The sequence below is a fragment of the Melopsittacus undulatus genome, chromosome 8 (assembly GCF_012275295.1).
Source record: "Melopsittacus undulatus isolate bMelUnd1 chromosome 8, bMelUnd1.mat.Z, whole genome shotgun sequence".
In the NCBI taxonomy this organism is placed as follows: domain Eukaryota; kingdom Metazoa; phylum Chordata; class Aves; order Psittaciformes; family Psittaculidae; genus Melopsittacus; species Melopsittacus undulatus.
The window spans coordinates 34,357,280-34,382,153 of record NC_047534.1 but is presented as its reverse complement, the minus strand read 5'-3'; the positions used below and the strand labels follow the sequence as shown (position 1 = coordinate 34,382,153).

The 24,874-nt window shown below is 46.9% G+C and overlaps 1 protein-coding gene and 1 long non-coding RNA gene across 2 annotated transcripts in view; one reads left to right on the top strand and one right to left on the bottom strand.

The window, feature by feature from the left end:
- Positions 1–2,893: 2,893 nt before the first annotated feature.
- LOC117436610 (uncharacterized) lies at positions 2,894–4,483 on the bottom strand. Its single transcript, XR_004549941.1, has 2 exons — positions 4,333–4,483; positions 2,894–3,824 (listed from the first exon to the last, which is right to left on the bottom strand). It is a non-coding gene; the product is annotated as an uncharacterized lncRNA (long non-coding RNA).
- Positions 4,484–6,737: 2,254 nt separating this feature from the next.
- SATB2 (SATB homeobox 2) overlaps positions 6,738–24,874 on the top strand; it is a 130,511-nt gene continuing 112,374 nt past the window's right edge. Inside the window, exons 1-2 of the mRNA XM_034065758.1 lie at positions 6,738–6,783; positions 7,300–7,518. Of these exons, the coding sequence (XP_033921649.1) occupies positions 7,350–7,518 (169 nt within the window). The 5' untranslated portion in view covers positions 6,738–6,783; positions 7,300–7,349. The remainder of the gene's footprint in view (positions 6,784–7,299; positions 7,519–24,874) is intronic.

Here is a 24,874-nt window from a genome sequence, read left to right as displayed (position 1 = left end):
TCCCGGGCCGAGGCGGGCCTCTCGCCGCTGCAGCCCCCCGCCACATTCGTTCATGCCGCGGCTCGGGCTGTGCGCGGCAGGCGGGACGCGAGTTTTCCCGAGCAGAGCCGCTCGGAGCGGTCACCTCGGGGCGGGAGCAGGACCCGGGGCAGACGGCACCGGAGTGGCTTTGGGCTGCTGCAACGACCAGCTGCAGCTGGTGCTCGGTGGCGAGGCTCGTCTTGGAACTTGTTAGTCACTTCTTTCTTGCATCTAAGGAATTTTCCTTAATCGCAACGAAGGTGGCAAAACTCTTCCTTCGTTTCCAGTTGTAAGCTGCTAATTTGAAGAAGAGCCGCAGGGCACAGGCGGTTAGGTCTGTGCTCTCTGCTCCTGACAGTTGACAAATCTAAAGAGATCTATTTTAGAGAAGCTGTACAAAACCGAAGAGTCTCTTAAGTCTGTTAAGGTGAGGCTGGTCGATGAGCGTGAAATCTCACTGAGGAAATCCCTCGCGGCTCGCACTGCAGCCTGAGATTGCGGAAAAAAAAGCAAGCCTGCGGCCAGCGGGACAGCCAAGAGCTGGACAAGGCTTTGAGGAGCAAGAGAAAACTGCAGATGGCAGTGGGAGCCGGAGGACAGGAGGGAGCCGGGCAGGACTCTGGCAGCGGTCGGCTCAGTCCCGCTCCAGGCGTCCCGCCGGCCAGCTCGTTGCGTGCGCCCGCCTCGGCCGGGGCTGCGCTGCTTTCTGGCACCGAAATAGGGTGTAATAGCAGCTCCGGCCGAGTCTTTCCCTTCCCTATATACGTTTGGCTGTAGAGATTTCCTCTCTTTTATCCGCAACTCCTTCTCTACATAACTAGTGTTAGCGGCAAAGGATTTATTAATAAAATCAGTGAGGGGAAGGATGAAAGCGAGGGCAGGGTCTGCAGAGATACTCGTTCAGTGGGAACTCAGGCACCATGAAGACGGTTTTTGTTTTGTTTTGGGTGGGTTTTTTTTCATTTTCTTTTCTTCCCTTCCCCCCTCCTTTTTCAACGGCACAGCACGAACGAGCCGTGCGGACCCCGAAGAGTCTGTTGAAGCTTCCGGGGGGCCGAGGCGCTGTACCGCGGAACGAGGACTCGCCAGGCGCTCGGGCAGCCGCCGCGCTCGACGTCTGGGCAGCTGGCCTCTTAGGCTTGGTCTGCCGGCAGGAAAGCAGCGACGTGCGGCTGGGAAAGGGCGACGACCTGCCTGTGTTCCCGTTGGGGGGAGACGGAGCTCTCCCCTCGAAGTGCTGTGGGAAGGGCTGGGCTCCTCCTGCCCTTGGGATCAGGGATATTTTCGTTTCGTTTTAGCTTCACCTCCTAAACCTGGCGCCGAGCTAGGGATCGCGGTAGTGCGGCGCAGTAGGGTTGGACGGCTCGTCCGCGACAGCAGGACCTAAATGTAGGGGCTGCTCCGGAACGGGAGGCCGGCTCCTCGGCTCCGCAGCGCCTTTCCGCATCCGCGGGGGCAGCGCCAAAAAAAGCGCACTCGGGCAGGAGGTCAGTCCCCACGGGATTTTGCGGGCCGGCCTTTCTGCCCTGCTCAGGCCGGGCAGCGAGTACCGGAGTCTCGACGGCATGCAGCGCGGCGGGCAAGGCGTCAGGGCGGAGCGGCGCAGTGGAGGACGGCAGGGTCGGCGCAGAAGGGGCCTGGGAGCCCCCCTTAGCAGGTGGTGTTCACCCTGCCTGGCCGCATCGGAGTACCGGGGCCACAGCCAGGGTTGAGCAGCGTCCGCCTCGGGCTGCGCCGGCGCCGGTGCCCGCGCGATGGCGCTGTGCGAAGGGGAAGACGCCGGGATGGGTCGGGAGGGTGGTCCTGTCCCCGTCCCGGCCCCAGCCCTGGCCCTGAGAAGCGGTCTCGGGCTTGGTCCCATCGCGATGGCAGCCGCTGGGAAGGGAGCCCTGGCCGAGAGTGAGCAGGGAGACGGGTGCCCTCGCCTGCGGGAGCAGCTCTCCCCTTCCCGAGTCCGCCCGCCCCGGCGGTGCCTGCTGCTGCCGCCGCCGACCCCGGGGGCACTCGGGGCTGCCCCACCGCGGCTGCGGGACCACCCCGCTCCCATCCTGCCGGCCGCTGCATCGTCGCGGCATCTCTGGGCCTCCGCGCTTCGAGGTAGTGCCCGCGGGCGGCAGGCCGGCCCCTCCCCGGGACCCAGGTGTGCGGCGGCCGGGGTCCCTCCTCGGCCGTGGCCGCAGCGCTCCGCCGCGCCGAGGGGCCCCAGCCCGGCGGTGAAGCTGGCGTCCCACGGGCGCCTTGGCCTCAGGGAGGCACTGGGCGGAACGGGAGGAAGCCGGCGGCGGGGAGAGTGCACGGGAGCCCGGCGGGTTCTGTCGGGGACGGCGGCGCTTTCGGGAGCAGCTGCGCGGGGTGAGGGCGGCCCCGGCCCGGGGGGCAGCACCGCTGGCGGCCGAGGCGCGGGAGCCCACGGCAGCCCCAGCTGCAGCCGCCCGCCTCTGAAGCCTGTGCAGGCACGGAGCTACGATGGCTTCCATGCGTTTTGGCTTTAAAAGCGATAGTTAATGAAAACCAAACCTTTCCAATGAGGTGTTTTTGTTCATTAGTTTTGTTCAAATTTTTTTTGGCTATCAACCACTTGAGGCGTCTATAAACTTCGGTAACAAGGAGTGTTGGGGACTTGGAGTGCACCCACTCCTGCTTTCACCAGAGTGCAAGAGCAGAAAAGTTTCCTACACGAGTTCACGTTAGAAAACGGAAAAATCGTTGTTGTTATTATTAATTAAAAAAGTATTAAAAATAAACAGTTCTTTTTATAGCGAGGTTAATAGCGAGGACGGATGGGGAAAGCGATGGGAAATAATAGCCTTTTTTTTCCAGTGGAAATAAGGACATGTGAAAATTATGCACTGAAGAAAAAAAAAGGCATTTGTAATTTGAAACAGAAATAAAAGGCTTTTATTAGGGAAAAATATGTAAAAGAAAAATAAGCATCGTGTATCATAAAATCTGTCTAAAATAAGTGATGTTTACAAACCAGAAGTTACCAACCAGCAAAATTTATACGCGCTTGGTTCCGTTTCCCCTCAGTTCTACGAACAAGCCCTTTTGCTTCCGTGTCGAAACTCAAATGATTATCGCTCCCGATTTCGAAATTAAAAGAGTAATTTGTGGAAACGTTCAGTTTACAAACACAGGAATTAACACGTATTTGGCAATCCCGATATTCTAGTGAACGTGAAAATAAGAAACCAGCTGCGGTGGGGAAAAAAACCGAACGCGAGAGAAAGGTGCAGGGTATTCATTGCAAATAAAGCAATCGCTACATATATATTTAAATGTATTTAATTGTATGCATTATTCAAATGCCCTTCTGACTAGTTTAATAATTTAAAATCGATAGTTTTCCAAAAAACTTTATAAAATATTTACGCTTTATAAAATATTAATCGATTAACAAGGCAGTGGTGCTCTTAGAGGAGCTTTACTAAAGTCCTGTAATCGCTCTGCTGCCACACGTCTCCGCTGGTAAGGAAAGGATCACTGAGAAAATGTAAATGAAGATCTTCAGACGGTGGTGTTTATAAAATAGCTCATTAATGGGCTTGGATTGAATCTCTCCATCCATCCACATCATCAGATATAATAATAGTAACGAATCAGACAGGGAAGATCCTGGCTAAACCATTGGCATTTTTTTTTTTTCCAGAAGTACTGAAGTCCTAAATCACCAATTCTTCTAACTTTCTGGCCATTGATCCGCGGGGATTCGTAGTTCAACATCAAAGGTAAGAACAAAACATTATTCGATTATTCAATAGCTGGTGGAAAAGGTTCACTTCCATTTGAGAGCGGCTGCTGAGCTTTATCGGATTTAGGGGGAAAAAAAAGGGGGGGGGGGGAAGAGAGAGAGAAAAGTTAACTCGAGTTATTTAAAAAGAAAACCGAGAGTTCTCCAAACTTTGCGTCTCCCTCCCGAAAGGGACGGCAGGAGGAGACCTGGCCGGCGGCAGCCGCTGCAGAGCTCTCTCCTCCTCCGCAGCCTCCGCGTTCCCGGCACCGGCGCTCGCTCATCCGACAGCTCCCGGAGCCCCGGCCCTGGCAGCGGCCCCCGCGCCCCGGCCTTCCGCTGGCCCCCGCCTCTTTTCTGGCTCCCCCAGACTTCAACCGGCGGTGGGATCCGGCTCCCACCCCCTTTCGCTGCTTGCTTGTCCCTGGGTAGGCTGGTACCGCGTCTAGATTTTGGCGGCGGGTTCCCTTGCCCCTTCCGAAGAGGCGAAGAGACGCGAGTCCTTCGGCCGGGGCGGGAGAAGCCGCACTCGGCGCTGCTTTTCGGGGTCGGACGTGGAGCGAAGCGATTATTTCTCTTACCTTGCCCGGGGATCTGCTGCTTCTCCAGGCACCACTTCCAGGGAGCCCACGAGAGCCCTGAGCGCTCGGCAGGCGGGCGGGCTGTCACTGCCGCTCGGAGGGAACGAGGGGGGCAGCGCGGGGCTAGCGCCGGCCGTACTGCCGATGGGGACCTGCCCTTCCCTCCTCCTCTTAACCCCAGGGCAGCACTGGCGGGGCTCTCCGCTCCGGGACGGCTGCGTGCGGGCTCGGGGCTACCGCTGCTGCACACCCTGCACTCCCCGGGCCTTCACGGGGCGGAAGGAAACCTGCCGCCAGGGTTGCCCGGTGATGCTCCCGCAGTTCCCGGGGCGGGGGGGTGGGGGGGCCTCCCCAACGCTCCCTACCCCTCATAGCCCCCTCTTTTTTGACCCTCCGGCGCCACCGTAAAAGGCAGAGCTCTTAAGGGGGCACGGGGGGGAGGGCGGTGCCCTAAAGGGAGCCAGCGGCGGACGGGAGGTGTGTGCGGGGGGCGGCAGTGAGCATCCCGGTGCCCACCGCCGCCCCTACTTCCCATCACCTCCCGTCCGCCTCCCCCCTCCCGCACTGGAGGGGATTTCCTCGGTCCACCTTAACGCGGGGCTCGTTTCGCCGCCGGGCGGGGAGGGCTCGGCGGTTCGGGGCCGCCGGCTCATTCCCCTGCGCCCCCCGGGCCGGGCAGGGGGCGCTGCGAGCCCTCGGGGTGCGCTGCCGGGCATGGCCCCCGCACCGAGGAGCGGCGCGGTGCACCTTACACCCGAGGGGGCGGTGGCTGCTGCCGAGCGACCGGCGAGGCGACCGAGCCCGCCCCGCCGCGACTTCCCCGCCGGAGCCTTTCCCTTCCCGCCGGCTGCACTTAGGCAGCGCTGTCATGCCCTGCCCGGAGCACCGCTATTAAATAATTTAGCGGTGACAGCAGCAGCGCTTCCCTGCCGGCTTGTCACCTCCTCCCGGCCCCACCATCAGTTATTCACGGCCAACCCGGTAACTGCCTGGAGCCGGGCGCGGGGACGAGAGCGGCGGTGGGGCCCTACCTGCGGCCGGGCCGTGCCGCCCGCTCTCAGCTCCCCGGAGGAAGCGGGACCGGCCCTAGGGGCTGCAGCCCCCGCCGCACCGGAAAAGTTGCTGCCGCCTCGCCCCGGCCGGGAGAGGTTGCGAGAGGGTCCCCGCCGTCGCTCGTCGCCCCGGGAGGGTCCCGGTGTGGCAGGAGGTGGTGAGGTCGTACCGGCTGCGTCGGATCTACCCCGGCGCCTGGACTGGATGCCGGTGTCAGCTTTGCTCCTCCCCGGTCGGTCCAGTCTCCCCAGCTCCGGCTTCCCCTCTAAGACCCCTTTCCCCCCTTCCCCTTCTTCTCCCAGCTCCTCCTCCTCTCCTACTCCCCCGGCCCTCCCCCATCCCGACTGCCCCTGTCCTTGCGCCCTTCTACCCTGGGTCTCTCCTGTCACCACCGCCTCGTCCTGCCGCGCTTCCCCTTGCCCACCCTCCTCCCTCCCTCCTCCCTCCGTGTGGCACCGCGCTCGCTTTCCGTGTGCGAGATGTATTATTTATTTATTGGTGTTTAATTTCCTGCCAGGTGGGTCTCTGCCTCCCACCCCTGGGCGCAGCGGGCCGGCCGCGCTGGGGCTGCGCGGGGCGGGCCGGCCCCGGGGGGGGTGGGCTGCTGCGCGCCCGTCTGTGCCCGATCCCGAGATAGCACCGAGACTTGATTTTTGCGGGGGGGCGGGAAGGGGGAGGGGTGTCGGAGGCGAGGAGGGGTGGCGATGTTTGGGATGCACAGCCCTGGGACGGGAACGCCGCGCAGACAGAGAGGCAGACACACACACACGGGCGTGCACACACACCAAACCCGAAACCAAGGACAACCCCAAAAAGGACTCACTCTGCCTCGATGACTCAACGCAACTAATAACCGTTTCTCCGCTCTCTGTGGCGACTCCCTCCTGCCGCTGCTGTCGCTGGCAGAGGAGGGAGAGATTGAAAGTGACACACCGGAGGCAGCCGCCGCCGCGGCTTCCCCGCGCCGCCAGGCACCCGCCACCGCCGCGGAGCCCGGGGGAGCGGCGCTCCCTCCTCTTCTCCTCCCCCCGTCTCCCCCGGTATTGATTTTCTCCGCGGAAGGTGTGAGAAGTCGGCGCCCTCGCCCCTCTCCTCCGCGCCGCAGCCGGCTCCCCGCCCCCTCGCCCCGACCTCCCCGCTCCGCTCCGCTCGCTGCCCGGGATCCTCCGGGAAGGGGCTCTAGCCCCTGCCACCCCGCGCAGCGCGGGCAGCCGCCCCGGCCCCGCCGCCTCGGCACCCCCGGAGGAGGGCAAGGAGGGGGCTGGGGGTGGGGGGAAGCAGTAGAAGGAAAGAAAGCGGCGTGAGAGGAGGAAGCAAGAAAACTTTCCACCCTGGATTCTCTACTTCTGATCCATGGACAGAGCCCAACTCAGCCAACTTACAGACAGGCTATAAGCAGTAAGTACAGCGGCAGCTCCCGGGAGCTGCTCGCTAGAGGCTTTCTCGCCAGCAGCCGGCTACTCGGTGGCTGCACAGCTGGCCGGCGCGGGGGGGCCGTGCCAGCGGGGCCGCCCGGACTGGCAGCCTCTTCCCCGCGGCTCCCGGGGGCGGGCCGGGGCTGAGGCCGGACCCGGCGCGCAGCACCTGGCCGCGGCGGGCGGGTGGGCTGCCCGCCGGCCTGCCCGACGCGATGGGGGACCGGGGCTCAGCGCTGCCTGCGTCTGCCCGCAGCAGGTTGGGGCCGAGCTGGTAAGGCGTCCGGCCGGGCCCGGGCCGTCGAGGTCGAGCTGTTCGCTTTCAACGGAGTTGCTTTCTCCGGCTATGGGCGCGGGCCGGCATCGCGGTCGGCCGGGCACTCGCCCGGTTTTGCTGGCCTGAGCCGCCCGGGGGACGCGCTGTGGGGGCCTGGACGGGCGAAGGGGACCCGGTGCCGGGCGGCGGTCGCTGAAGCGCCCCTTGTTTCTCTTCCCCTAGGTCCGTGCTCCTTCTACTGCGACCTGCCAGCGGGAGCCGCGTCTCCGAGCATGGAGCGGAGGAGTGAGAGCCCCTGCCTGCGGGACAGCCCCGACAGAGGCAGCGGCAGCCCCGATGTCAAAGGGCCCCCTCCCGGGAAGGTGGCCAGACTGGAGCAGAACGGCAGCCCCATGGGCACCCGCGGGAGGCCCAACGGCGCCGTCACCAAGCCCGTGGGAGGTAACCGTGCGGCCGCGCTCACGGCGACACCGCCGTCCGGCCCGGCCCGGCCCGGCTCGGCTCGGCGGCCCCGCTGTCATGGGGGCAGTTGGCGGGCGGGTCGGCACCGTGCGCGGAAGGGCGGCAGGTTCGTGGGGCGGCCGCCGGGCTGCTGCCCGCGTTCCCTGGAGAGCGTTCAGCTGCTCAACACCGCTGCGGTGCTGCGGTCTCGGAGCAGGACCTGTGCCGAGGTCTGCGGTGTGCGGACCCCGCTCAGCACAGGGCCGCCTTCCCCAAGAGGCCACCCCTAGGCCCGAGCTCTGGCTGGGCGGCTCACAAAGGCCAGGCCTGATCCCGAGCTGGGCCATGTCCTCGGCGCTTCCTGAGTGAGCACTGGCGGATCGCGCCTGGGCAGCCCGCGGGCAGCAGCCTGGCCCGGCTGACAGCTTCCAGGGGCCCGGCATCGTCTCCAGGTTAAGTGCGGGCAACCCGGCTGCGTTCACGGGTGCGAGTGGCATAAGTTACGTGTGTTACACCCACCGCAACAGCGCTGAGAGCGGGGTCCCCGGGGTGGGAAAAATGGCAGCGTTTGTACTTGCATTTAGGGATATGTTTGGGGTGGATTTAGTTTCCCTGAGTTTTGTAGCAGTTGTGAAAGAGGACAGGGCAAAACGCGGGCAGGATTTAACTCTTTCAGCCAAATTACCAAGCATTAGTTGTTCAACATTCCTGCGATTCTCTAGAGTACTTCAACTTTCATACATACTTTGGTATCTAGTTGTTCGTCAGTTCTGTGTTTAGAGCATATTTAAGTAACGCTTGTGGTTGCTTTTATTTTCCCTTTTGTTCCAAGCAGCTAAACTTCCCAGTCACTTTTCCTAAATACTCTCTTTTTTTTTCATCTTGCCTCTGATGTTGTGTTTAGCATGGTGTTCTTCATGTTAGGAAAAATACCTCTAAAAATCTCGGAGTTAGCCAGATGCTGTGAGCACAATAACGCTGGGCAGGCCACAAATAACTTGACCTTAAAGAAAAAAATCCATCTCCTTGTATTTATATTTTAAAACGTGTAGTGTGGCAACACATAAATGTAGTTGCTTGTACACAAAGAGTTTGTGTAAATGACACTTCAGGAGATACTTTGATATGGTCGTCACATGACTCTCTATTACGTGAGGTTTATTTAGCGATTTTACCATTAGATGCTTGTTTTAGACCTCTTTGGCTCAATAGGCTTCCTAATTGCTGAAGTTTGCTAAGGGGCTGCAGATTTTGTTTCATTTTAAAAACATAGGATCCATTTATGTACCTAATGAAGGGTAAGAGATCTCACCAGTTTTTTATGTTTCTTGGATGACTGTATGTCTGGGTTTTTAACGTCTGCTTTGTATTCTTCTACTGTTATGGGAAAAGAAGAATCAGCTTTGCAGTGAAAAGACCTGTAGTACTATTCCATTTACAAATCGGTGGGGGAATAATCTGTTGAATAATTGTAAAAATGAACTAGTTAGTCATAGGAAAAGTAATAGATGTAGTTTTGGATTCCTTTCTTGAGACTGAGGCGTTATAGCTGATTTTAAAGAGAATGTGAGAACTGGAACAAAAATCTTTTTCCTGGGGGCATTTATAGAAATATACTTTAAAGGAATACTTTTAAATGTTTTGGAGTATATGTTGCTTTCTAATTGCAGCTGTCTTAGCCAAGAGAAATTCACTGGCTTGTATAGTTATATTGGTGGTTCAGCTTGAATCTGGCCTGTTAAGTTATGGAAGATTTCTTCCACTTACGACAAAGACTCTCATTTCTGAAAGCGAACTTTTAAGAGCTTATGTTTTCGTTCATTGCTCTTAAGCTCTTTTATAAACTTGGAGTAGATTGGAGTGTAAAAGTGTGTGGGAATAGGAAAAGCAGGAGGCATTTTATTCTTTTTTGTTTCTCCTTAACTGGTGTTCTTTAAGCAGTCTCAATCTCTTCGGTTATAGGCTATTCATAATAAAGTTTATTCACTACTCCTTATTGATACTGAAAGCAAAAAGAGAATTATCTTTGTGTGAATACTTACCTAGGTTCTGTAATACTCAATACTAAATTAGTTAAGCTGGATTTTTTTTAATAAGATAATGGTGCTGTTTAAAATTGATTTCATTTTTTTTCCTCCTGGAACTGCTCTCAAGATAAATCAACATAGTTAATTTCCAGATATATTTTTTTCTCTGCTCTTTGCAAGTTTGATCTTTAAGAACCCGTGTGACCAAATGATCTTTTTCTGAATGCAGATCACATCGGTTCAGGTATTTCTGGAAATCTCTGTCTTTGCAGTGATTACTGCGGTGTTGGTCATTTTTTCGCTTGAGTTGTGAAACTCAGCTGTATATGTTTGTGGAAATGCTGACTTAACATACTGGCAAATTAGTATAAAATGTCTCTTCAAATAAATGTTAATAAAGGCTATTTTAGTAATGCTCCTAGTGTTTGATAAAAAGGAAACTGTTGAGAGTTGTAGTGAAATGACGTCGAAGGCTTCAGTTGTCAGTCTTTCAGTTTATTTGTATTTTCCAAGCTCTAAGAAGTGCTAGTATTTATTGAATGTGAACTTAATTTGGGAAAGAAATGAAATATTTTTCTGGAAACTCGAGACCATTTTAGGTTTTATTTTATTTTTATTTTATAAAGGGTATCTAAAGGTTTTGAAAGCAAAGGCAGAGACTAGCAATTCTTTTTTTCATCTCATTTTGGGCCTTAGATATGTAAATGTTGAAATTTCTTCCTACTTGTCAGGTTCTTTTTTGGTGTAATAATATCTTTCTGAACTTAATGCCTGAGAGCAGAGCAATAAGCTCTCAACTAACTGGTGCTGTGATGAGCCTGATGACCTTTGGTAACAAGTGTTATAATCATAGAGTTTGCTACAGTTATTTTTCCAGTGACTTCCCTGAGAAACAGAGAAATGTTGTAGTGCTGTAGGTGTTTTTAGCTTTCTCTCTAGGTTTACGAGTGAAAAAATGTATTAAAATAAGCTTTTGTAGTGCAGACAGAAAATCAATTATTCTCATGAGAAATTTTGCCTTATGACTCCTTTTTTTTTTGTTCCTAACCTGAATGTACTTAATTCAAAGAGCCATTATAGCAGCAATAATAAACTAGTGAAGGTCACTAAAAAGATAAACGGGGTCTTAAAGGTTGTGTTTAATAGGGGATTTAAAAGTTTTGGTGCTGTTTACGATGTTGTTAGCATCAGTCCAGTGTGTTAAGAGTCCAATTTCAGTTTGCCTGCCTAACCCAGTGCTTTCTAAAATGTTTCAGCAGTTATCTAACCAGTCTCTTTAAAAACCTGCATGTAATAAAGAACAAGTGTTCAGATGTTCAGGAGAGGCAGGTTTTAGAAAGGTCCCTGGCAAAAAGAGGCTTATATAGCTTTAAAAAACATATGAAGCCTGGGAGAGAGTTTAGAGCAAGCAAGAGCACTATGGTGTTGACAGCTTTATATCCCTGTTGGGTAACATTCACTTACTAGAATTGGCGTCTCCTCTCAGTTAGTAATTCACTCCATAAGGATTAAAAAAAAAAGGGGGATGATTAATGGCTAGGAAACGTATATTTACAAAATTGTTGATTGCAGTTCATGAACCTGTTTGTGTGTAAGTGGATGTGCTTATATATGCGTATGCGTTGATTTTGAAGAGCATAGAAAGTAAGCATCGAAAATCTCCGAATGCAGCTTAAAATGCCAGTGTGCAAAATGAACTGTTCTGAAATTTGGTTTTGCTGAAATAGAGACGTAGAACCAAAATACAGCCAAGAGAAGGTGTTCAAATTTGGAGCAAGAAATAATTGCAAAAAATTTGCTGGTTATATTAGTTTCATGCAGTCTGATAGTAATGCATTCTTATTGATGAAAGCGTTAAAATTAGTGATTTTATTTAGAGAACAATAACAGAGGAGAAGACTTTCAGACAATTCAGACTGAATGGGATGATCGGGATGATTGGTAGCTGTAGTTGCCGTGCTCATACAAACTCGGATGCACCAGAAACTGTAGGCAGTGACTCTTCAGAGGGCTGCTGCTGATTGCTGTAAGCCCAGTAAAGTTCTGCTGTGTCGCAGTCTTGTCTGCTTAGGTGTAGTTAGAGATCTGTTTTAATATGTCTCTGGGATGACAGAAATGCCGACTGAGGATGGTTGAAGAGCTGTTTGTCAAAATCCATTCTGAATATTTCTGCAGAAGTGTCATAGGGTTTGTGCTACCTTTTATATATTTTACAAGGACTTAAAGTACTTTACTGGAGAGAAAATCCACTTCTGTACACTTCGATCAAATTTGCTCCTCATTTCTAAGCGTTTAGTTAACATTAAGCTCTAAATGGTATCCTGAAGGGAGTAAGGAGGCATGTTTCATTTGTCCTTACTAATTGAGTGAAGTGAAAGGTTAAGTTTTAGATAGTCTTCTTGCCTGGATTCTAGATGAAGAATATCTTCCTGCTGCCTGAAAGAAGTATGCATCAAGATATAGAAGCGTGAAAGCCACAAATCCTTGTTAGTTCAGGAAACTGCAGTATGTAAATTTATTTTGTGTTTTATCTGTTGCAAAAGAGCTGGAAAATGTTGCTTTGTACTTTGATAAAATTCAGTAGGGATTATGAGGAAATGTAAATTCTTGGATTTTACGTGTTTCTGATACATAAGAAGGAAGAGGCTTCTAATTAAGCAGGAACAGTAAGAAAAGAGAGACAGTGATGTCTTTTTCATGCCTGATGGCTAAAAATGTGTTTCTGGTCTTTTTGCTGATTTCCACCCCCGCCCCCCTTTTCCAGGCGGATTATGTCATGTAAATAGAATAAACAGAGCAGTCACTCCTGAAGAGTCATGCAGTGTATCAGCTGTATTTTTTTTGCTGAGGTAGAAAAAATAGTCTTTCTTCTATGTGTTTCAGTACTTGGTCTGTTATTAAAATAAAGACACAGTTGGTTAAAATATGTCCAATTGAACATACGCATTAAACAGAATATAGGGTACCCACCCATTCGGTGACCTAGGCATAATTTGATGTTTGGGGTAATTTTGGAACTCTAAGTTGCATCTGCAGAAAGCCACTGACAATTTTGAATTCAAGATTTAAGATTTAGCTGTAGTAAGATTTTATTGTTTCCCACAACAATTCCTAAGTGTGTCGAGTCATCTCCCCACTTCCTCCCCACCCCATACCCATGGCCACGTTAGTTAACTGGACGTTGTTATTTCTCATCGTGGACTAAAGGAAAGAAAAGAAACCAGCATCTTTGAAAAAGTCAATGTTAATTCCCCCCCAGTGCCTTTATAAATTGGGTCCTGCTTTTTCTTAGTTTCACTGGGATGGAACAGAATATATATACTGCCAATTATTTATAGGGCAGTTGTTTGAAAATGCCTGCTAAGGTGCGTCTGTGAGTGACTCCCCAGAATTGTTTTATGCCTGAAGAAGATGGCAAAATTGTAGTAAAAACTATAAAGATGCCAGTGAGGAAATCTGCTTTCAGGAAATTAAATGGCGACGTATTTCTCACTCAGAATGTAGGTGGATTCAGACATTGAAGGAAGAAAAGCAGGATTAAGCTTTTATTGTTACGAGTAAGCCCTGAAAGGTGAGGTATAAAGATTCCTTTCCTAAATAGTTAATTTTTGGGAGTCTTTGTATTATATTTAAATTATTTTACTGTGCTGACTATTTTATCTGGATTTGAAAGTAGAAAAAACCTGGCATAATGTAATTGTAATCAAGTCATCATTTCAGCAGGCAGCTATGTCATATTTAAATCTTATAGTTTGTAGCACAGACTTTCAGATTGTATCAGTTACTTTAAAATACCTCTAAAAGTGTTTAATACTCTTCATGGAGATGCTAGTCTCAATATTTATTTTTGCAGTAACTTTCCAGCATTGCTGTTTTCCTTAAAGCTGTCTGTGGAATGGGGAGGAAAAAGGCCACAATGGTGATTTGGAGATTAAATAAAGTCCTTGGACCACTAAGGTTTTTGTCACTCCCATTGACACAGAGGATGGTAGTACAGTATGGCATCTGTGATGTTGTAAAATGAAGACAGGTTTACTGCAGTCATGTATTTATATTTGCCAATCAGCTGTGTGACCTGTTTAGGAGAATTCTTATTTTTGTGATTGAGCAGTCCCCAACCTGCTTTTAAATCTTATTTTTAAACATTTCAAAATAACTGAAAAATCTGTAAAACTTAGGAAGATTTGATTTCGAATCCCTAATTGCAAGGCATAGATAAGTTAGGCCTTTAATTACCGTCCCTTATAATTTAGTTAAATTAGTAACTACTGCTGTGTTTTAGGATTAAAGGCCCAGATTTTCAAGGTATAAAGTATTATTACCAAGTCCCTTTGAGTTGATACGATGGGGGTTTGTTCAAGATAACCTGTGTCTGATTCAGACTCTCTAAGTACCGAACAAGCGTGCTCTCCTTTAGAATCTCAGAGTGGTTTTGAGACCAGCCTGCTGTGTTGAACAAGGAACCGATGCCCTTTCTGGCTTAGAATAAACTGTGTTGTAGTAATTGGTTCCTGCTGCACGAGATGTTGTGGGTCAGCTGCATCGGTCCCCACAGTGACATGTGTCACTAATGCAGATGCAAGGAATAGTCACAGCAGACAAAAGGCAGTGGAGCATTTGATGGCTTTTGAGAAATGTTTTTCTAGCCTTTAGACATACTAAAAACATTGCCCTCCAACAAGCTTTGTACTTGTTGCAGAATGCTCATCAGTGACATCTCTGCTGAGGGGTTCCATACAAATGAGTTTACATCGATTAGTGGTATGCAAGGCAGAAAATACGCTTTGCCGTTTAATTCAGGGGAAATTGTTAGCACATCTAGCTGGGGTTCTGGTGGCCATTCACAAGTGCTGACTGCTTTAATGCATGCTATGTTCTCAGCCAGCAGGTCATGTTGTCCATATTATCCCAGTTCTATTCTTAGGAATTTCTGGGTGTTTTTTAGTTCCTATGCTTTGTATCAAAGCGTATACTGCAGCTGCTGTGTGTGCTTTGTCCCTGTCTTCATTTGTGCTCATCCACATACTAGTAAAGGGGGAATATATAATTTCATATATGCAATTTTATTTCCTTCATTTTAGAGAACTTTGAAAACCCCATGAACTAGTATTTGAAGTTGTTTTTCCTTTCTAAATACCTGTACTAACTCTGCTGGTATCCTCTGGAGGTTTATAAACAGACCAAGATGTCAGCATTTGTCTATTAGCAGCTTAAGGCTGCTGACATTGTGAAACCCTTAGAAGCAATGTTTGGAAGTTGGTGGTTTTTTGTTTTGTTTGGGTTTATTTTTAGTATAGATCTTACTCTGATTGTTAAAGATACGAACATCGATGTTGCTAATATTTAAGGACTTGGTAAAATCTCCTTCCAGAAGGCATTTCCACTTGGTATAAGGCTGCACAAATAATTTACAGAATTGCTTAAAAGATGAAGTGAGAGCCCTGCATTGCTAATACTGTAAGCTGGGCAGAGATCTCGTGTCTGAACTCAAGATACATCTTTAATCTCCTGGCAAATGCTGAATGATTATTGATGTTACATGCAGCGATGTTAGGAAAAGGAGGTTGTCATTATTTGTAGATGCTATATGAAGGGAACAGAAAGAACTAGAGGAAAACAGGCAGGTAGCTCTAGATAGAGTTTAAGCACATGACTTGTTTTATAAATAGAAAATTACCTAATAGTAAAAATTGTCAGTCATTTCGCTCTAAGTGATGTTCTAGTATTAGATGGACATGCAATATTAAACAGTCTGAGCACAACTGTACCTTGTTAGTAGCAATGTCAGCAAGGTAAAACAGCTCAGAAAGAGATTAATAAAAATAACCTGTCAGACTATATTTTATATGAAGCTGCAGCATCTCCGGAGATAACCGTACTCCCACTGCATTTTCAGAGTGCAGTAGAAATGTCTTGTACTTAAATATGCTCCCTCCTTATTTGTTCCCCAAAGACACATGTTGAGATGAAAAGGCACTCTATTGACAGCAGATCTTTTCAAAAGTACTAAATCTGGCCAGAAATGTTGTGAGGGGAGTTTCTTGTATGAAACCCCATGATTCGTATCATTGCATACAGCCACAAGGTTACTTTCTCCCTCTCAGACATTGTGTGCTACTTGGGTAATGTTGAGAAGCGGATGGATTAGTCTGTCTTTACTTGCGTATTGCTGATACTTCACTCTCTGTAAGCTGCAGACTTTGTCTGTATTTGGAGGGAAACTTCAGCTAAGTGAGGAGACTCACATAGAAGTATTTACCATCCTGGTAATCTAAACTCACAGAAAGTGTTTTGTCATAAATTTAGTTGACAGGCGTATATTGGAAATGAAGCATGTAATTTTCAAAACTATAACCAGACTATTTTTTGAGAGTCATATAAATTCATATTTTGAGCATATTTTGGTTTATATGCATTTCCATTATTTATATATTAAAACTAGATGTGCACAGTTTCCAGTCTTATTATTTTGAGTGGTTATTAAGAAATGTAGTTATAAATGATGAGTTATACAATACTTTGGAGTAAAAGGTGATTTTCATAATGTCTCTTCCCAACTTACAAATAACTTTTTTGCCATAATACAAACATGCTAGCAGAGCAACATGATAGATGTCTCTTTAAGTATCGTAGTAAAAGAAAATGACTCGTATTCAGAGGCTGTGGATAGTTTATGTTGTTTTGGACCCATTTCCCAAGCAGTGATCGAAAACAGATTACAATAACAATTATACAGTCAGAAGATGCAATATCCATTTCTGTTTTAATTGAGTGAAAGAATAATAAAAACATCATTAAGAAAAATGAGGTGGACCTGTCATACACTCTACCAATTTTTAGGCTTAGAGAAAATGCAAAGTAACAGAAGTGTGGGCTTTTTTATTTTATTTTTTAATTTTTAATTTTTTTTTAAGCAGAGTTTGTTGTTCAAGCTTGAAGTCTGGATGGTAGACTTTGTATGGGCTCCTGTGACCAAGAACGTAGTAAGAAGGGGTGCTGCTTGACAGTAAAGCTCATGTTAGGCATTATCTTAGTGTCTGAGTTTGGCATAATAACGAATGTAATGTTGCTGTCATTAGTTCAAACCTTCCCAATTATATCGATATGATCATGGTGTCAAACTTGACTTGCCAAATAGGTGAGCTCAGACAATGCCGTGGATAGGTAGAAAGTAGTAAGAATGACTTCTTTCTCCTGCAGAATAACAAGGTGTGCTACTTTATGGTTTGCGGGTTTTTTTCCCATTACTTTTGCCTCTGGAAATCTGTGGATGTATATGCTAGTAGAGTACCCAGTCTCTTAAGCCAGCGCTGCCTGGGGACTAACTCTTCCATGACTCTTCAGCTGCCTCACCATCTTGGTCTACTGATTAAATCCTGTAAAGGGAAAGGCTCTGTGCTGGGTGGCACTTTTCCTTGAGCAAGGACCTGACTGCAGTTGAGGGCTCGAAGCTGAGGGAAGCTGGCTCTCCATTTTCCTCGAAGCGGAGCCCTAGAGCTGTAAGCAGAGGTGTCCTTTCTGATATACCGTACGCTGGGAGAGCTTGATCCTCTCTACAGTAGCCTTGGTTCTCGTCGTTTACCATGCAGTTTTATAAATCAGCATTTGGAATGGCATCCGAAAGTGAACCGGGAGCCAGTTCAGCCTTTGGAGAGCAGATGTAATCTGCTTTCTTTGGCTAACACCTCCCAGCAAGCACATGCATTTGCACTAGCAGAAGTATCTGATTCTCCAGGGTAGCTCTGTGTATGCAATGTTGTAGCAATTCAGCCTGTTGAACCCTAAAAGCAATGGAATGCTGACTTTTCAGCAAGTGGGTCTGAACACAGTTGATCAGCCTGTAGGTAGGTCCTTCCCACTCTCTCCCTAAAATATTGTTAACTGGCTGAACAAAGTAAATGTGCTGTGCACACCTGAGAAAGAAGATGTACCTGTTAACTCTTCCTTTGTTCCTTGACCTCTTGACTTGTTTGATAAAGATGTGGTAGTTATTAAAAGCTGTTAGGCTAATGTGACCTGCTGGCTGATAAAAGGTGAATATTCCTAAAAGAATGATGTTCAAATGGATAATTGTCAAACGTGTGATCTTGTCTGTGTGAAAATGAGGAGTGTTTCTCTCACAACTCTTGATCTTCTGTCCTTGAAAAAGAAAGAACACGAGAGAGTGCCACTCAGAACTTGCTCTCTCTCTGCAGGGGTGTGGGGTGTGGAAGATGGAAATCCCAAGAAAAGGCCAAGCCCTAGATGCCAGTTCTTGACCCGAAACGGGCCACGGGTGCAGGCTGTCTGAAGATGCTCTGCGTATTGACTGTTGAAAAGGGAGACAGAGGGAGAAGTTAGCTACTTTCTAGTGAACCAAGTCACACAGTGGCTTCTGCTCTTTCTTGGTCGCGGTTCACTCCTCCATTTATTTTCCCACTGATGATCTGATGAAGATTTCTGTGGTCTCCTTACACCAGAAGAATACCATCTAGTAATGATGTTGCCATAGCAGTAGCTGAAAGCGTAGCAGGATGAAGGGCTCCATCAGTAATCATTGAGTTTGATGACATTTATTCTGAGACAGAGTTTAATGTGGCTTGTCCTATTGTGTGCATACTTGTAACTTTTGCCCGTAACCAGTTCTGTCGTATCTGTTGATGTTGTCACTTAGAAATGAGGTTTTCTAATGCTGCCAGCATTTAAAAGACATGAGGGAAAGCAGCAGCTATTACAATGGTTACAGATGCGTTCAGCTTGTCTTACAGCTGGAGCCTGTCATTAGGCTTGAAGATAGTAATGTAGGTGCAGTAGCTCCATTAGACTCTCCATCAACTCTATTTGGTGACATAAAGGAGGGGTGATATGATTTCTTCTTTTTCTTGCCAAGGGGGTGATTCACGGAGGAATGGACATAAAGAAGAAAAGAGCTTGCTGGTGGGTCCCAGTGGAGATCCCAAAACAGGCCTGAGTGTGGTACGCAGCCCAGCTCCAGAAATAAAACCTCAAACCAGCTACAAAAGCTCTTCTGTTACATTCCAGGGGACTTATCCCAGTACCAGGAGACTGGTTAATAGAACCTTCATTAAAATACTTTTGCTAGAAGATGTTTTTTTTTGCTTTAAAAGTTACATAACATGGTGGATCCGCTAGCACCACCAAAGTTAAGGGCTTATTAGTGGTTCCAGTTTTCAGGGTTTAAAAATGTTGGTCATTAAAATTAATTCTGGGTGGAACTTGGCTTAGGGAGTTTTAGCCCGTAGGCGAGTTTTGTTACGTAGTTAAGAGAAGAACAACAGAAAGCAGTCCCCCAACCTAAAAACCCCTCCTGAACCCTAAACTTGTTTTTAAGTTACAGAAACCAAAGCCTAATACTTATAGGAAATTAATGGCTTAAGATAATTTTTTAAAAACCCACCCGTTTAGTTTAAAAGTGTTTCCTTCACTGGTTTTGAATAAAATTAGCGTATTTTCCATTTGTTCATAATGTAAAGTACTGCTGTGGGGTATTTTGTCTTTTTTAACTGGGAAACAAGTTGAAACAACTGAGATGTTTTACTTAGGAAAAATGTAGCCATTGTGTCTTCACCATTGCCTTTTGCCGTGAATGCTTGGAGTCAGTGATCTAGTGATCTTGTTTGTCCTGTCTAACCTTCATGATTCCATGATTGGGTTCTATGAATTGGAAGCCTGCACATGATTCTGGCTGAGGGCATGGTGCTGGTATTGCCAGGGGCAATGCTGCAGGTCTGGGGGGGCTGGCAGGCGAAGCTGAGCTTTCTGCTAGAGCAGCAGACAGCTGTTTGTGCTGCCTTCTTACTCAGGCTCCCTTAGAGCCCTGTTTTGAGGTTACCCTTGCTCTTGCTTCTCACTCATTTAGGTGGAGAGCTGGAAGCGGTTTATTCTCCTGTTTAATTGCTTTTCCCTCTTGGCTGCCCTGTGTGTGGCTGTCTCTGGGTTCACCGGGTGGCACAAAGCATCTCAATGTTGGGTTCAGATTTGAAGTTTGGGTTGAGTTAGTGTAACTAGATAAATAAAGGAGGGTAGTTACCAGAAGCAGCTGATCCACTTTGGCTAACAAAAGGCCTCAACTCCCATGAGCAGTAACACTTCTGTCCCAGGCACACAGCCGGAGAGGTTGTGCTAGAGGTAAATACTCCGTATCCCCTCTCAGTTTCCCATTTCTCATTTGTCTCAGCACATGCTCTGAATGTGGCTTTTCTTTTACACTGTTTTTCTTGAGAAACTCAAGTATTATCAAATCAAGTTACGAGTTTCATAATATGTTTCTGTGGTGGAATAGCGGCCTGGAATATTTCGTGTTAAACAGTAAAGCTGTTATTTCAGCTAGGAGTAGGATTCCTTGGCTAGTTAAGCTGTCAGAAGCAGGGGACATCTGTAGAGATGTTAGTGACCTCTTTATAAGATTTCCTCAGATCTGGGATAGCTGCGATGGTTTGGAGACTGAAGCTGCAGAAAGGACTGGAAGCTGAAGAAGGATGTAAATAATATCTTGTGGTTTGCATTCACCATTGGCTAAAATATAATATGTAGAAATGCATTTCCTGTCTCCAGATTTATTGAATATGCAAAGCCAGAAAAAAATAACTGAGGAGGAGGAGAAAGATATTGTCCTTAGTTTTACTTCCTCTGGCCCTCCTAAGAAGAAAATTCTACAATGTAGTGTTATTTAAGCTGATTTTGTTTCTTTGGCAAACGTCGTATTAAAATCATCTGTGGACTGAGCTCTTCCTTACCAAATTACATCCTGGAACAAATTATTTGCAACGGGCTTATAAACCCATGAAGAGTGGGAGTTTAAGAGCATCGCATTACTGGTTATATGCAAAATGAGATAGCTCACGTTTTGTCTGGAACACACGGGAGAGCAGAGGATTAACAGGAAGTAAGGTCCTTGTTTTTAAACAAAACCTTTTGCTGTAATGACGTCCTTGATGCTTTCATTTTGCATAGGATTCTATGGTTGCAAAGATCCTGAGACAGTGTCATGTCATAGAGATTTCCTGTTAGCCCCTGTCAGTGTGCACAAGCAGCTTTCTTCACGTGGTTCCAAGTGGTTAGTGACAAACAACTGCAAAATCATTCCTGCAGTCCCCATTAAAAAAGATTTACAGGGAAAGAAATCTCAGCCTCATAATGAGACTGTTGTAAGCTGATGCTCAATATGTAAAAGGCTGAAACACAGCCCATTTACCCAAACCAAGCATTTATTGTAAATAAGTTAAGTGCTGACAGCTTATATTCTGTCCGATTTAATTATATTTATAATTTATGGAGTAGCTTTAGAGTGAGCCTTAATGGACATGACTAGCCCTTTGCTGAAATGTGTGAGCTCTGTCTCTTCCTCCTCATCACTGAATTGCAGTGGCATGGGTTGAACCCGGGATCTGCTTCAAGCCTCATCCCTATTGAGTGGGAATAGTCTGTGTGGCACTGTGGAAACAGCACGGTTGTGCCTGTTCAGCATGACATTGCGTATCCTGTAGCTGCAGCCCTCAGTTGGGCTCTGCAGGGTTTTGGGGGGAAGATCTTGCGTCATCACCAGTTACAGATACCCTTTGGTTTAAATCAAAGTGGTGTTGAGATCAGAACAAAAACCTGTTTTTTCAAATACTGTTTGGTGTCCTTTGTTTTAGGAAAAAACCCCAAGCAACATTTTGGAATGCAATTGATCTTTCCTCATTATGAATTAATCTTCTCTCGTTATATGTGATCTTAAAGGTCTTTTCCAACCAAAATGATTCTGTGATTCTAGTTTTTTTTTCAGCTAGTTGAGTCTTAAATAGAAACCTCCTGTTTATTAGCATACGCACAAGGTTTTCATTCCGGATCACGTCAGGATTTGCAGTTTACGCTGTCTTGAAGAAGTGGCACACTGAAGCTTTGAAGCTTCACCTGGTTTTCTGTTTCATTTCTGGGTGGTGGTGTTAAGTTTTTGAGAGTAGAAATTACAGATTTGCATTGTTCTAGGTTGTAGGATGGCCATCTTTGGTGCTGAAATTCAGGTATTTTCGAATAACTGAAAGCTGTCAAACTGAATTGTCTTCTGCCTTTACAATTAGAGCTGTGCGATGTGAGGAGGAGAACAAGTAAACCTCTCCTGTGCCGGATGGGTGCTGATTTCTGCCTTTTAAAACAGCTTTCTCAATTCAGGTTCATTTTCCAAATTTGTTTAAGAGAATGAGAAAGAGAGTTGATACCAAATTGGTATATCTAAGGTCAGGTCCGGAGCAGCACAAAGAGAAGTAAATAGCCGGGCTACTTTCCCTTTGCTGCCTTCATTGGCTAAAGGGCTCTTGCCTAAACAAAAAAGCAGAAGCAGATTTGGTTTAGGAAATGTTTGTAGTTTGATTGTTTCCTGTGGTTATTGCAAGTTGTGGAAGCATGCTTTATTGTTAAATGTATGGAATCTTTATCTAGATAATTTCTGGACAACCTGTGGTTTGCTAATTGAGCTTCCTAGTCTCAGTCGCAGGGTCAGAGTCTCATCTTAGAAGTCCAGCTGAAATTGCTGTAATTCAGTGTTTAAAGGTGTGATTGGAAATAAACCTTTGTGGATTCTCCTCTTGCTGTTACCTAGATTTATTTCTTTCTCCCTCAACCCCACCACATGTTGGAAAGACAAGCTTAGAGAATAGCGCATGTTACAGTTTCTGCTGGGGGAAATGTTTTCTGCATAGAATAATGAAGAGGTTTCAGCAGTTTATAAATTTTCAAGGAAATACCCTTCTTTTTGAGCTCCCAACCATAGAAATGTGCTTTGTCTGTGAGGGAGATTTCTCTGCACGTGTGTCTGTGTTCTATTTAACCCCCCCCCCCCCCCAACAACCACCAACAAAACCTAAAAACCCAAAGCACAACAGCAACAACAAAAACTTTATTTTCCACTTTCTTCATTTGATAAAAATCTCTCCGCTGTAGAATGATTTCCTTTGGGTTTGACACCACCATTTGATCTCAGTTTTTAATAATTTTGGTGGGTTTCACTCCCAGAAGAAAACATGCTTGTGCTGTGAAGTATTCCCACTAGAAATGTGGGAAAACCTCATGTTACTCAGGGCTAAGAACTGGCTTCTTTATTAATTCCCTGCTAGACAACCCCTGTACAGTAAATCTTTCCATAGCACCATGCTGTTGAAATTAATCAAGCTGATGTTTGGAAATTGTTCAAATTAGATTAAATTAAATAACACCTAGACAGGGCTTAAAACTTGTGCTGATGGAAACAGATTTTAATCTAAAAAGACGCAAATTTTATTGTGCCTCTTCTTATTGGTTGATCTTTATCTTGTACTTATTAGGACAAGGACACGCAAGCGTTGCTCCCTATTTAGTGGCTGGAGAGGTGGGGGGCTGAAATAGTTTAACATCCTCCTCAGCTTTCTGTATCCTTTTCTTTTTTGCTTTAGGTACCAGCTCTGTGGTGGTTATGGGAAGTAGACAATGTGTTGTGTTGATTGTATCACCCTTATTGCTTGCTTTAAAGCATGCACTGCACAATGTATCATTTGCAAATGAACAAAAGAAACAGTGCAAAACTTCTTAATATCTGCTCTCTCGTGTCCTTCTCATTGGTCATTGGAAATTTACAGCTTTTCCTTACAAATTTTACACCCAAAAATGTTTTCCAGGGAGCTGCGTGTCTGTATTTTAGTAATACTTCTAACTGGCTTCAAGGCTTTTTTTGGGGGGGGGGGGGTAAAAATGTAATGTTTTATGCAGCAGAATGTCTAGAGTTTTCACTTCTTGAATGAAATGGCTGATTCTCTTTCCTTCATTTATTACGAATGGATTGCTCCCTGGTGAAATTAAACTATAGCTTGAAATGGACAGGGAGGAAAAAAATGTGCATTTGGAGACAGGTCTCTGATACATATTTAATTTCTTCTCAGTTTCTTTGCCTCATAGAAGAGTCTCAGCGAAAAATGTAACTGTGTTTAGAAGGTCTTCTCTATTTTTCCATGAAAGCAACAGCAGAGCTTAAATTCCATCTCTGATTTGTAATGTATGTTGTACAAAGTACCAGTCATTACTAACCATTCTCTTTTTCCGGGGAGTAGTGGGGACAGTTTTTCCCTCGTCTCTTCCATGGATTAGAAGGAATTCTCAATGTGTATGAATGTTCTTATAAAAGTCTTAATGTAGATCTTGGTTTATGCTCCCCTAACATTTTATGCAGATGCTATCTCTATGGGGTCGGAGCTCTGTGAGAAGCATGAAAGAGCTGCTTGTAAGTCAGTTAAGTGAATTAACATCAAGGAGAAAAAGTCTTTTGTATAATTTGTGATCACTGTCAATGTCTTGTATGCATTCCAGTATTGTGTTCATCCTTTAGGGAAACAAATTATTTCCTTTTTAGCCCTCAGATTACCCCTCATTTTCTCCATGTGTGGAAATCAGTGCTGTATGTCATCTACCAAGAGCATCATTCACTGCAGCATCTCTCCAAAGCTGAGAGGGCAAATGCACAGAAGCTTAGTGCAGAAGGGACCTGAGCCTTTTTTGTGCCTATGCACGGGAGAGGGAGGATGACAGTAGCTCTGGCTGATCGGGTGTTAGGGAAAGAGCTGAGAAGATTCAGGATTTACGAGCCAGGCTGCCTTGCATTTCTGTAGCACTGCATGCAAGACTTCATTATGGATGCTTGGTCTCCTGCTCTCTGAATATTGCTCTAAGTTCTTCAACTGGAATGACAATGAGCAGTGACTAACTTGCATCGCTCTTCCGTAAGGGCCCTGTAGTGAGCTGGAAGTGTTGTATCTGCATCTCAGAGTAAGTAAGACATGGTGTATGTAAGTGTGTAAGGAGTATGTTGGCTTTTTGCTGCAGATGCTTTTTACTTTGGATTCCAACGTACTGGAAGTATGTTGATTTATTTTCAGCTAATACCAGGAAACAGGGAAGTCTGAGGCAATAAATCTACTGAAGACATCATAGCTTAACTCTCCAGTGCGAAATAGAGGGCAAAGCAGATGGAACTTCCTTGGAGTGAGATTTACTTGGAAATAAGTTAGGTTACTGTTGTTTTTTGTTGAAATAGCATTGGTACTACAATTCCAGGTGCTATAGAGAGGCAGGAGATTGAGTTAGCAATGGCAGATGTGGTAACCTGCCCTTTGCTCTCTGTTTTTAAGATACTCATAGCAGCTTATCATCAGTTACTCTGGGTCACTGAGTTCAGGGATGTTTTTGCAAAAGGTGTTTCTGTAGCAGGGTCCCTGCAAGCACGAGCTGAAGGAAGGGGCAGGAAAATCATCATGGGCAAGAGTACTGTGGGTCCTTTGTGCCATCTATGAAGTGATACCACGTATGGCATCAGTTCTGGCATT